Source organism: Pistacia vera, unplaced genomic scaffold (assembly GCF_008641045.1).
Source record: "Pistacia vera cultivar Batoury unplaced genomic scaffold, PisVer_v2 Contig2, whole genome shotgun sequence".
Classification (NCBI taxonomy): Eukaryota; Viridiplantae; Streptophyta; class Magnoliopsida; order Sapindales; family Anacardiaceae; genus Pistacia; species Pistacia vera.
Genome location: NW_022196001.1, coordinates 32,558 through 43,588, shown reverse-complemented (window position 1 = coordinate 43,588; position 11,031 = coordinate 32,558). Strand labels below are relative to the sequence as shown.

At 32.1% G+C, this 11,031-nt stretch overlaps 1 protein-coding gene and 1 pseudogene across 3 annotated transcripts; both read right to left on the bottom strand.

The window, feature by feature from the left end:
• Positions 1-2,418: 2,418 nt before the first annotated feature.
• LOC116128340 lies at positions 2,419-7,467 on the bottom strand. 3 transcript variants are annotated; one of them, XR_004127745.1, is made up of 13 exons: positions 6,974-7,467; positions 6,822-6,886; positions 6,670-6,676; positions 6,504-6,564; positions 6,054-6,113; positions 5,930-5,949; positions 5,770-5,835; positions 5,248-5,415; positions 4,606-4,863; positions 3,990-4,202; positions 3,402-3,673; positions 2,765-2,959; positions 2,419-2,551 (listed from the first exon to the last, which is right to left on the bottom strand). XR_004127745.1 is itself a non-coding variant. In XM_031414052.1 (12 exons), the coding sequence occupies exons 1-12, from the start codon at positions 7,094-7,096 to the stop codon at positions 2,818-2,820; spliced, it is 1,455 nt and encodes a 484-aa protein (XP_031269912.1). In that variant the 5' UTR covers positions 7,097-7,467; the 3' UTR covers positions 2,663-2,817. The 3 variants fall into 3 exon arrangements, 1 of the variants encoding a protein (XP_031269912.1); XR_004127746.1 differs by lacking the exon at positions 2,419-2,551 and adding an exon at positions 2,651-2,681; XM_031414052.1 differs by lacking the exon at positions 2,419-2,551 and having other exon boundaries at positions 2,663-2,959.
• Positions 7,468-7,678: 211 nt separating this feature from the next.
• On the bottom strand, positions 7,679-10,654 carry LOC116128346 (annotated as a pseudogene).
• Between the last annotated feature and the right edge of the window lie 377 nt (positions 10,655-11,031).

Genomic DNA, 11,031 nt, shown 5'->3' with positions numbered 1-11,031 from the left:
ATGATGATGAAGCAGTGAGGATAATCTAAAAAGAAATGAAGTAGTGTTTGGCAATTTATATTTATTATATATGCTTAATTGGTTTCAGTGAGTACTGAATTGATAAACGACACATGCTAAGGTTACCATTCATGCAACTTTACAGATTTTCTGTACTAAAACATATAGAAAGTAGTTACTAAAACCCAATAGAATCTTCCCACGTGTCCAATTGTATTGCATTCTAGGAATCTATTGGTGGGATGTAGTATATGTTTTTCTGTTTGCGAATGATGGAATTATGATCTCTTTAAATGACACGCGCTGTTCGAAGTGAACAGGTGGCCGAGGACATATTTGTTTCCAGATATGGAGATTTTCACAAACTACCCTAACGTTTTACTAATAATTAAACTTTTTGTACTTTCAAGGAAAATTGTCAAAAATACTCTCTAACCCTAACGCTGTTAAACTTTTAACGGTAATGAACCCACCCCAGCTAAAATTAATAAAATACCAATTAAACTCAACCTCTCTAGTTAATTAAATAATTTTTTTTTGAACCCAACCCACCAATGAGTTTTTTTGTCTTGGGTATTTGGTTTTAAGATGGGTTTTGTCTCTTTTTATTTTTATTTTTGTGAGTATTAACAATCGTTTAATTGTTCATGTGGGACTTTTTCTTTTGATTTTGATGGATTGGTAGTGGTAGTGGAGTGGAGTGGAGTGGAGTTGTAGAGTTGTGAGCCGTTGGCAGTGTTGTAGGTTCAATGGGTAATTATGAAGAAGATGAGGCTAAAATGATAATTTCATTAAAAAAAAAAAAAAATCAGATTTCAATGTGACGGTCTTACACAGCCGCGTTAGGGTTTAAGGGTACCTTTTGAAGATTTGTGGTTGAATTAACGCGCTTGCTCTTGCTCGAGTGTAATTCTTCAATACATTGGAGTGGGACCCACGTGTCAGGAAGTGTCAACCATCAAGTATCCGATGTACGCAGCGAGAGTGTGTTTGGTTGCGCGTGGGATTTGATTCTGATTCGAATGAAACGAAGAGCGCGGGAGGGATCAATTTTTGCTTGTCCGAAATGCACAATCCATTAGCTTTTAATTTACTTTTACAGTTTTACTAAATCATAGTGCAAGGATTAATAAACCGAAATTAAAAAATAAAATAATAGTAAACCTCTCATAATTAGAATATATTATTTTACACTTTTAAATCACTACGTACTTTCAAGTATGAGACAATCAAATATTATATATTTTTTTACTCACGACAAGATAAAAATATATAATATCTATTGTGATTGAATTTAATGTACAATACGTACATAAAATAGTCATATTAATAAAAGATGTAGTTAATTTAACATAATTAAATGTAAATTTAAAGTCGATATCCATTTTCTAAGATTAATCTAGTTCATCACTATATTTTATTAGGTGTTATTCCAACTAGAAATGTTTTACACAAATGAATATTTTAAAAATATTATCATTCAAATGTCATATATTAAAGTATCCAACATGCAATTAGTTTATAATGAAGATATACTTATATAAAAGTATAATAAATATATTTTGGCAACCGATTGACGGATTTATAATTAATTTTAAATATTATTACTAGTAATATTTTATAATTAATTTCTTAATTATACGGACCGACAATTAAGGATTAATATTTTTAATGTATAATTAATATAATTAAATTATATTAACCAACTAGTAAGTTGTCAAATCCACCACTACATTGGTATTGAACAATAAAAGAATTAAGTAAAAAATCATACAAGAATTTGGGATGGTATTTTGGAATTTCATTTATCATATATTTTATTATTTTATTATAACATCTAAATACTAAACAGATATATAATAACTCGCTTGATGCCTTAATTACAACATGTCAATGAAACTAATACAAATAATATAATTAAGTTATAATAATTAGTGTTAAAACTTCTAATTGGATGGACACTAAATATTGTATAGAAATAAGATTTAATGTTGCATCTTGAAAGATACCTTCATAATGAGTTTTGGATAATCTTAATGCATACAAGTAACAACAACTACTAAATCTAACTACATGTCGTATTATAATTAATAATGTAAAAGTAAACTCTTGTCGCAACTCGAGTATTTAAAATTTTGTCCATTCTAAAAATTCTTATTTGTCGTATTACTACATTGTCATTTTTCGATACGACAAACTAGTTCATCGCGAGGATACTGATAAGTTATCTTAAAACTTCATTTTTAATCAGAAATCCAATTAATAACTTCAACAAAAACATCGATACGATGACAAATCCAAATAAATTGCAATTATAAAAATGATTATATAACTAATTATGATGAAATAATATGATAAATGATATGTCAATTATGAACCGATATCGGAAATTTCAAATCAAAATGATTAAACAGCCAATAAGATGATAACCTCTACTGCGATTTATTTATTTATTTTTATTCTTTTGTCTTCCTTTCGCTTTGTTTTTTCCTCAGCAAGAAGACATCATACAACTATGAATTTCTTTCTGTTGTTTATAGAGAAATTGAACCTGTAATATATTTAAATGGCATTTGAAACAATCAAAATATTACATTGAATAATAATAAAAATGCTGTAAATTCTACAGTTACAGAAACTATAAGAACCGCCACGACAATCATCAAATCATCCTTTACCCCCTTCAAAATTCCAGATTGATTGACAGATTGAGAGAACGAAAAAGATATAAGATTAAAAAAGAATTGGTCGGCAGGCTTCATACCTAAAATGAGAAAAGCTCGCCCACGTTGTTCCCCCGAGTCAATATGTGTCCTTTCAGTCTGATCTCGGCCGATTTGAGGTACCTCTACTATTGTTGTACAGAGGCAAAAGTCCGCGTGAACCATGTTTCCGTTTCCCATAACACCGCCAATAAAGTATAAATATAGCAAACATAAAACAGATTGGAACCGCCCATCTGTCTCAAGCAAAGGAAAATAAATGAAAAAGAAAGATAGATTGAGAGAAATATAATGCATCCATCAGAAAATATAATTGTTTAATATCTTATCATAAAAAATATACCAATATCCAAATTGCTTTGTGGTAACTAAGTGCCTGAGGCAACATGAGCACATTCATGTTTAGCTGAAAAACTTGATACAAAACATAGCATGCAAGCCTGTAGCATCCTAGAGTTTAGAAAATATTGACCATTCTTACAACTTTGAAGAGAAAATGGTTTCTTTCCTTTTTCGTTCCGGTCAAAATGCGGAGTGATAAACCAAATAAAAATAATTGCACCCAGCTTTGCTTTTTTGACATGTAAAACTAAGAGAATTTGCATCCTATCATGTCATTCAAATGCCAATAAAAATTATTTCAAATTTGTTACGAGGAATAATGAAATGTTCTTATACCTGTCCAAATCAATAATAGGGCTGTAGACAAGAGTTTCCCAAGTGGCAACAATGAAATGCCAAACTGGGTTGTAATAAAGAGACTCTGCCGACCAGAACAACCTTGTGTATGTCTCTAAGAAGATAAATAGTATCCATGCTCCCATTTCGATCAAAATAAACTTTATAATAAACCGTCCAATCACAACCATGACAAGGGAGAAGATCACCAGCCAATTGAAAAGCCTCTGGTTGTATTCCTTGATAAATAGAGATCGTGACTTCCCCAACATCTGCAGATATACATACAGTAATTGACAAATGTCAAGTTCAGCATAGTAGGCAACCCCAACAAATTAGATAAAAAAAATACAACTTCAACAATATAGCAAAAGAAACGAATCTTATATTTGGATGGTCACTTCCAAAGAATCAGCATCTAAATATATTTCAAATTTCTATTCTCATTTTAAGTTATAATTCAATCATATTTGTAATGTTTAATATAACTTCAGCTTAAGTTCAGGGAAATCTCAAAGTGCAGTCTGAAAGGCTCAAAAAAAGAAAAAAGAAAAAAAAAAGAACATTAAACTCAAATTAACTCCATACCTTCATCATGCGCTGCTCGTAGTTTGCTTTTGAAGGTCCAACACACTCTCGATCAAAACTTTGGTTGCATTGCAGGAAACCTGCATTAAATTTGGCCATGGATGGAAGTTTGAGAACTTGAAGCTGGTCCATCTTGTCCTCGCATCTGGTATATAGTCCCTCGCAAAGCTTTGAGGATAGATATTCATTTGACAGAATGAAATTCTTATACACCTGCACAAAGTTTCCAGAGAAAAGCATGTGAGATATTCAATGTATTGAAATGTATGGTCCTATACATTGCAGCTCCTAGAATATATGACATGGATTTCTACAGCCTCTAGCTGCAACTACAAATTTATACATGACATATCACAAGCCACATGTTGTCCAATAGCATGAAACTATCTACAATCCAATAGACTTGCTCAAAGGGCCAGTGTTATAAATAGAATGTATAATTCATATTGACAACTTGTTCATTCGAGCTCCCTACCAATTTGACAATTTTGCAAAGCCTTTTAACCAATTGCATAAATTATAAAATTATCTATGCCTTACTCTAGATAGCTAGAAGTACAGATCACAAATCATCTTCCTCAAAACAAGTATTTCATTAATTACGCTTAACCAATACCTCTCGTATCTCTTCATCCAATTGCATGACAGATTTCTTTGCGTGATGACGGCCGAAATGCTGTTCATCAAAAACCTTCATTACTTCTATTTTAGAATTTTCGTGGGCATCTTGCAAAGATTGAGCTGATAGAGGTAAGCGTAATTTCGTCATCCTTTCATTATATAGCTTCAAACAGCGCTCAAGAATACCCTTGTTGAAAACCTCCACAAGAGAGCCTGTTGATGGGATCTCCCCTTTATTCAAGGCTTCAAGTATCTGAAGGTTGAACAATGCAAATGCATATTAGCAAAAAGAATTTAGAAGAATAAGGCAAAATAACGAAGGTAACTACAGATTGTTACCAACCAGAAAAAAAATATCAATAAAATATTATAACAGCAAAGCCATTAAGTCCAAGAACTCATTCAATTGCTAACAGGGTTATCTAAGTAACTCACTTCCATCATCATGTTTCTACTTTTGTGCCCTGTTTCTTGGCCCCTATAAGATTGTGAATCTGATGCTAATTCATGAAAGTTTAAAACAAACTCATTTTCAAATGCTCCAACTTAAATCATCATTGAGTTTCATGCGGAGATGACAATGTTAAGAAGCTTAACAAATTCTCAAACTAAAGATGATCTGAAGCTATAAAGATACCTGTTCGAGAAATGCTACAAACTCCTTGCCATTCAGAAATTTGCCCTGAACAATTTTTGGATGAATGACACTAGCAACAAGCTTTTTCAATTGCTCTCTCTTTCTAACATATGCTCGGTCAAGCTCTTCATCCTTCAAGTCACAGAGTTTTGTTCGCATCAGATGAGGCTGCAAGTTCAAATTCATGGGTTTATAAGATTATACAAGCCATTGAGAGCTCTTTCATATGCGAACAAAAAAACTGGACCTGCAGTAAATCATTATACGAACAAGAAATATATGCATCCCATGAACCCAAATCCCGTGTCTGTGTCTGTGCACAACCCCATTACATCAGAACTATTCACAACTTTTAGGACAATGAGAACACAATTAAAAAGTTTAAAATCCAATTGTCCTTTAACCATCCATGTTACTTAACATATACAATAAACAGATTTCCTGTAGAAGAACAGCGATTATAAGATACAGAATATGAGGAAAAACTTGGGAGATTATTTAAGATACAAATTAAATCCATACTTGCGGTAAGCTAAAGGCTGTGCTATTATCACCCATTACAGCCAAAGAGTCTCGGATCTGGTTAACCTGATACAGTAACAAAAAGAGAGAACTTATAATCCCAGAAAGATGATATGTCATTCATAAAGAAAAATGAAAGTACAATAGTTAGAAAAAGTACCTGATCAATATTTTTGTCTCCTGCAATTACAAAAAGAATTTTCCGTCAAAGCTTTGCTCTAAAATGCAGCAAGGAGAATGTAAACAAAATGTCTTTCCTGCATACAGGGAAAAGGAAAACAAACCATTATCATTAGGGACACGTCGAAGAGCTTCATGCACCATTTCTTGCACAGACTTCCCTTCTGTATAGCACCAAAAAATGAATGTCAGTTCACTCTTGATAGCACAAATGCAGCATATATACCACAATAAGAGTCACACCCCAGTTAGAATAGATCCTGAATTTGAAAGTACAAAAATCTATTTTACATCATTTTGCCACAAGCTTGGAGAAAGGGCGAAGAGATCCAAAGAAAAGTGGCATATGAATCAACACAAAATCTAAATACAGTTTCTTTTTAGCACATATGACATAATGTTTTAGTACTATCCTCCTCATAATATTACCCCACAAAATTTGCAGGGTGGTTGCTAGCATGCATGGCCACATTGCATTGAGTTTAAGAAAGCAATCTTAAACTCAAGTCGAAGAACTCAAACCCTTGGAAGACATCTATTAAGTATTAACTTACGCAAAAAATCACGCTGGATAAGCCACAAAAGCTTTGCTGGCTCAAAAGCAACATCTTGTCCCTACAAAAACATTCAAACAGCCATTCAATTGTGCATATCAATGGAACAACGATTCAAGTAAGAGAATATACAAAAGGAATTTCAACCAAGTTGCTAGTGTATTACCTTCACTCTACTCCCCGTAAAATATCCATAAAGCAAACCATTAAACAAGTTAGTACGGTAATATAAGTAGGGCTCTAAAAGTAATGTTACTACATAACTAGCTGATAAATTTTAGTAACATGTTGAGTTCAGAAAATAACAGAAATGCAGACCTTCCATAGAATTCTTCAGCAAGCTCAACAGCAAATGAAAGTCGAGATATATCAGCTTCTCGGATCTAATGCGCAATCAGGAAAAAAAAAACTATATATCACCAGAAAAATCAACTGAATTTAGGGAACTGCGAATGGTCTCAAAGACAAACCATAACCCTGAATACGAGTTTAAATCCTAATTCTGAGGCAATGATCCCATCCCCAGCAGAACCACATCCAGAGCTCCACCATGCCGTTAGTTCAATTAAATATAAACAAGTTAGTATTCTCATATTTAATAAGTCTCCCTAGTTTACCTCCAACAAGAATAAGTTAGAATTTCATGCATTTCCCTTTTCTTCTTTCGAGAAAGAATTCCAAGTCTTCTCGAGTTTTCAACTAGTATCTAGCATATTTATAAAGAAAAGTAATCTCACAGTCTCTTGTACTCTATAATGTCTCACATGTTTGAGACAAAACATCTAGTATCCGCAATTAAAATCATATTTTTGCCCAACATCTTATGAGCTGCATAATCTAGAAAAAGAATTATCCAACTCTTCCATCCTTAAAAGATATGATCATTACAGAAATCATAAATCCAACCTGCACCTCGCTATACATAATCCTAGAAGGGTCTTATATATACAAAAATCAACTTATATATCTAAGTAGCATGCAAGCCTGTAGCATCTAGAGTTTAGAAAATATTGACCATTCTCACAACTTTGAAGAGAAAAGGTTCTTTTCCTTTTTCGTTCCGGTCAAAATGCAGACTGATAAACCAAATAAAAATAATTGACCCAGCTTTGCTTTTTGACATGTAAAACTAAGAGAATTTGCATCCTATCATGTCATTCAAATACCAATAAAAATTATTTCAAATTTGTTACGAGGAATAATGAAATGTTCTTATACCTGTCCAAATCAATAATAGGGCTGTAGACAAGTGTTTCCCAAGTGGCAACAATGAAATGCCAAACTGGTTGTAATAAAGAGACTCTGCCGACCAGAACAACCTGTGTGATGTCTCAAGAAGATAAATAGTATCCATGCTCCCATTCGATCAAAATAAACTTTATAATAAACCGTCCAATCACAACCATGAAAAGGGAGAAGACACCAGCCAATTGAAAAGCTCTGGTTGTATTCCTTGATAAATAGAGATCGTGACTTCCCAACATCTGCAGATATACATACAGAATGACAAATGTCAAGTTCAGCATAGTAGGCAACCCCAACAAATTAGATAAAAAAAAACAACTTCAACAATACAGCAAAAGAAACGAATCTATATTTAGATGGTCACTTCCAAAGAATCAGCATCAAATATTTCAAATTTCTATTCTCATTTTAAGTTAATTCAATCATATTTGTAATGTTTAATATAACTTCAGCTTAAGTTCAGGGAAATCTCAAAGTGCAGTCTGAAAGGCTCAAAAAAAGAAAAAAAGAAAAAAAAAAGAACATTAAACTCAAATTACCATACCTTCATCAGCGCTGCTCATAGTTTGCTTTTGAAGGTCCAACACACTCTCGATCAAAACTGGTTGCATTGCAGGAAACCTGCATTAAATTGGCCATGGATGGAAGTTTGAGAACTTGAAGCTGGTCCATCTTGTCCTCGCATCTGGTATAGTCCCTCGCAAAGCTTTGAGGATAGATATTCATTTGACAGAATGAAATTCTTATACACCTGCAGAAAGTTTCCAGAGAAAAGCATGTGAGATATTCAATGTATTGAAATGTATGGTCCTAACATTGCAGCTCCTAGAATATATGACACGGATTTCTACAGCCTCTAGCTGCAATACAAATTTATACATGACATATCACAAGCCACATGTTGTCCAATAGCATAAAAACTATCTACAATCAATAGACTTGCTCAAAGGGCCAGTGTTATAAATAGAATGTATAATCATTTTGACAACTTGCATTCGAGCTCCCTACCAATTTGACAATTTTGCAAAGCCTTTTAACCAATTGCATAAATTATAAAATTATCTATGCCTTACTCTAGATAGATAGAAGTACAGATCACAAATCATCTTCCTCAAAACAAGTATTTCATTAATTACGCTTAACCAATACCTCTCGTATCTCTTCATCAATTGCATGACAGATTTCTTTGCGTGATGACGGCCGAAATGCTGTATCAAAGCTTTCATTACTTCATTTTGAATTATTGTGGGCATCTTGCAAAGATTGAGCTGATAGTGGTAAGCGTATTTCGTCATCCTTTCATATATAGCTTCAAACAGCGCTCAAGAATACCCTTGTTGAAAACCTCCACAAGAGAGCCTGTTGATGGGATCTCCCCTTTATCAAGGCTTCAAGTATCTGAAGGTTGAACAATGCAAATGCATATTAGCAAAAAGAATTAGAAGATAAGGCAAATAATGAAGGTAACTACAGATTGTTACCAACCAGAAAAAAAATATCAATAAAAATTATTTTATTAGGTGTTATTCCAACTAGAAATGTTTTACACAAATGAATATTTTAAAAATATTATCATTCAAATGTCATATATTAAATTATCTAACATGCAATTAGTTTATAATAAAGATATGCTTATATAAAAGTATAATAAATATATTTTGGCAACCGATCGACGGATTTAAGATTAATTTTAAATATTATTACTAGTAATATGTTATAATTTATTTCTTAATTACACGGACCGACAATTAAGGATTAATACTTTTAATATATAATTAATATAATTTAATTATATTAACCAAGTAATAAGTTGTCAAATCCACCGCTACATTGGTTTTATAGAATTAGTGGATTGAAGTATTGAACAATAAAAGAATTAAGTAAAAAATCATACAAGAATTTGGGATGGTATTTTGGAATTTCATTTATCATATATTTTATTATTTTATTATAACATCTAAATACTAAATTGTTATATAATACTTCCTCCGTTTCCAAATAAATGGCGCTTTAACTAATTGCACACCTTTTTATACACTGATTTTTTTAATGTAAACAAAAAGAGAGAAGAGGCGTGGGCATACAAAAAAGTAGAGAGAGAAGATTGAGGCAAACACGTAGAGCGGAGAAAGAGAGAGAGAAGAGATGTGGGCCATCGCAAAAAAGTAGAGAGTAAAGATCAGACAAGACAAGCGACACTTATTTTGAAAAAAAATGATACCCTTAAAACGACACTTAAAAAAAAAACGGAGGGAGTAACTCGTTGATGCCTTAATTACAACATGTCAATGAAACTAATACAAATAATATAGTTAAGTTATAATAATTAGTGTTAAAACTTCTAATTGGATGAACACTAGATATTGTATAGAACTAAAATTTAATGTTGCAAATTGAAAGATATCTTCATAATAAGTTTTAGATAATCTTAATGCATACAACAACTACTAAATCTAACTATATGTCGTATTATAATTAATAATGTAAAAGTAAACTCTTGTTGCAACTCGAGTATTTAAAATTGTCTATTCTAGAAAATCTTATTTGTCGTGTTACTACATTGTCATTTTTCGATACGACAAACGAGGTCATCACAATGATATGGATAAGTTATCTTAAAACTTCATTTTTATTTTTCTTTCTTGTTATTAATTAAAGCAAAGGTGATATACCATTCCTGCTCATACTAGCATCTTTATAATAATAATAATAATAATAATAATAAGTGTTTTCCCAAATGTAATTTTGTTTTCAAACCGGGTTAGTTGTTTGGAAAAGGAGATATTAGAGAATTCACAAAGGGAAGTAACCGCAACAAATAAAACAAAAAGAGAAAACAAGAAGAGCCACATTAGCAAAATAAAAGCCCTTCCAAAAGTTTCATTATGCGGCAGAGGTTACCCCATTACGCCTCCAAAGTCCAAACTTTAAATCTCACATCCCTCTTCCTGTTTTTGGTTGGACAAAGGGAGTGGAATAATTTACTCTCTCATTGATTATTTATCGCATTATATTGTATAGAAGATTTTTTTTGTTTTTTTTGAACGAGTACCCTCAAACTCAACATCCGTCTTCATAATCAGAAATCTAATTAATAACTTCAACAAAAACATCAATATGATGACAAATCCAAATAAATTGCAATTATAAAAATGATTATATAACTAATTACGATGAAATAATATGATAAATGATATGTCAATTATTAACCGATACCGGAAATTTCAAATCAAAATGATTAAACAGCCAATAAGATGATAACCTCTACTGCGATTTATTTATT

Coding starts and splice junctions, on each gene's coding strand:
- LOC116128340 (XM_031414052.1), bottom strand. CDS start 7,096: ATGAGAATACTAACTTGTTTATATTTAATTGAACTAACGGCATGGTGG. Junction 6,887..6,973: donor AACTCGTATTCAGGGTTATG/GTTTGTCTTTGA, acceptor ATTGCGCATTAG/ATCCGAGAAGCTGATATATC. Junction 6,114..6,503: donor TATCCAGCGTGATTTTTTGC/GTAAGTTAATAC, acceptor GGTGCTATACAG/AAGGGAAGTCTGTGCAAGAA.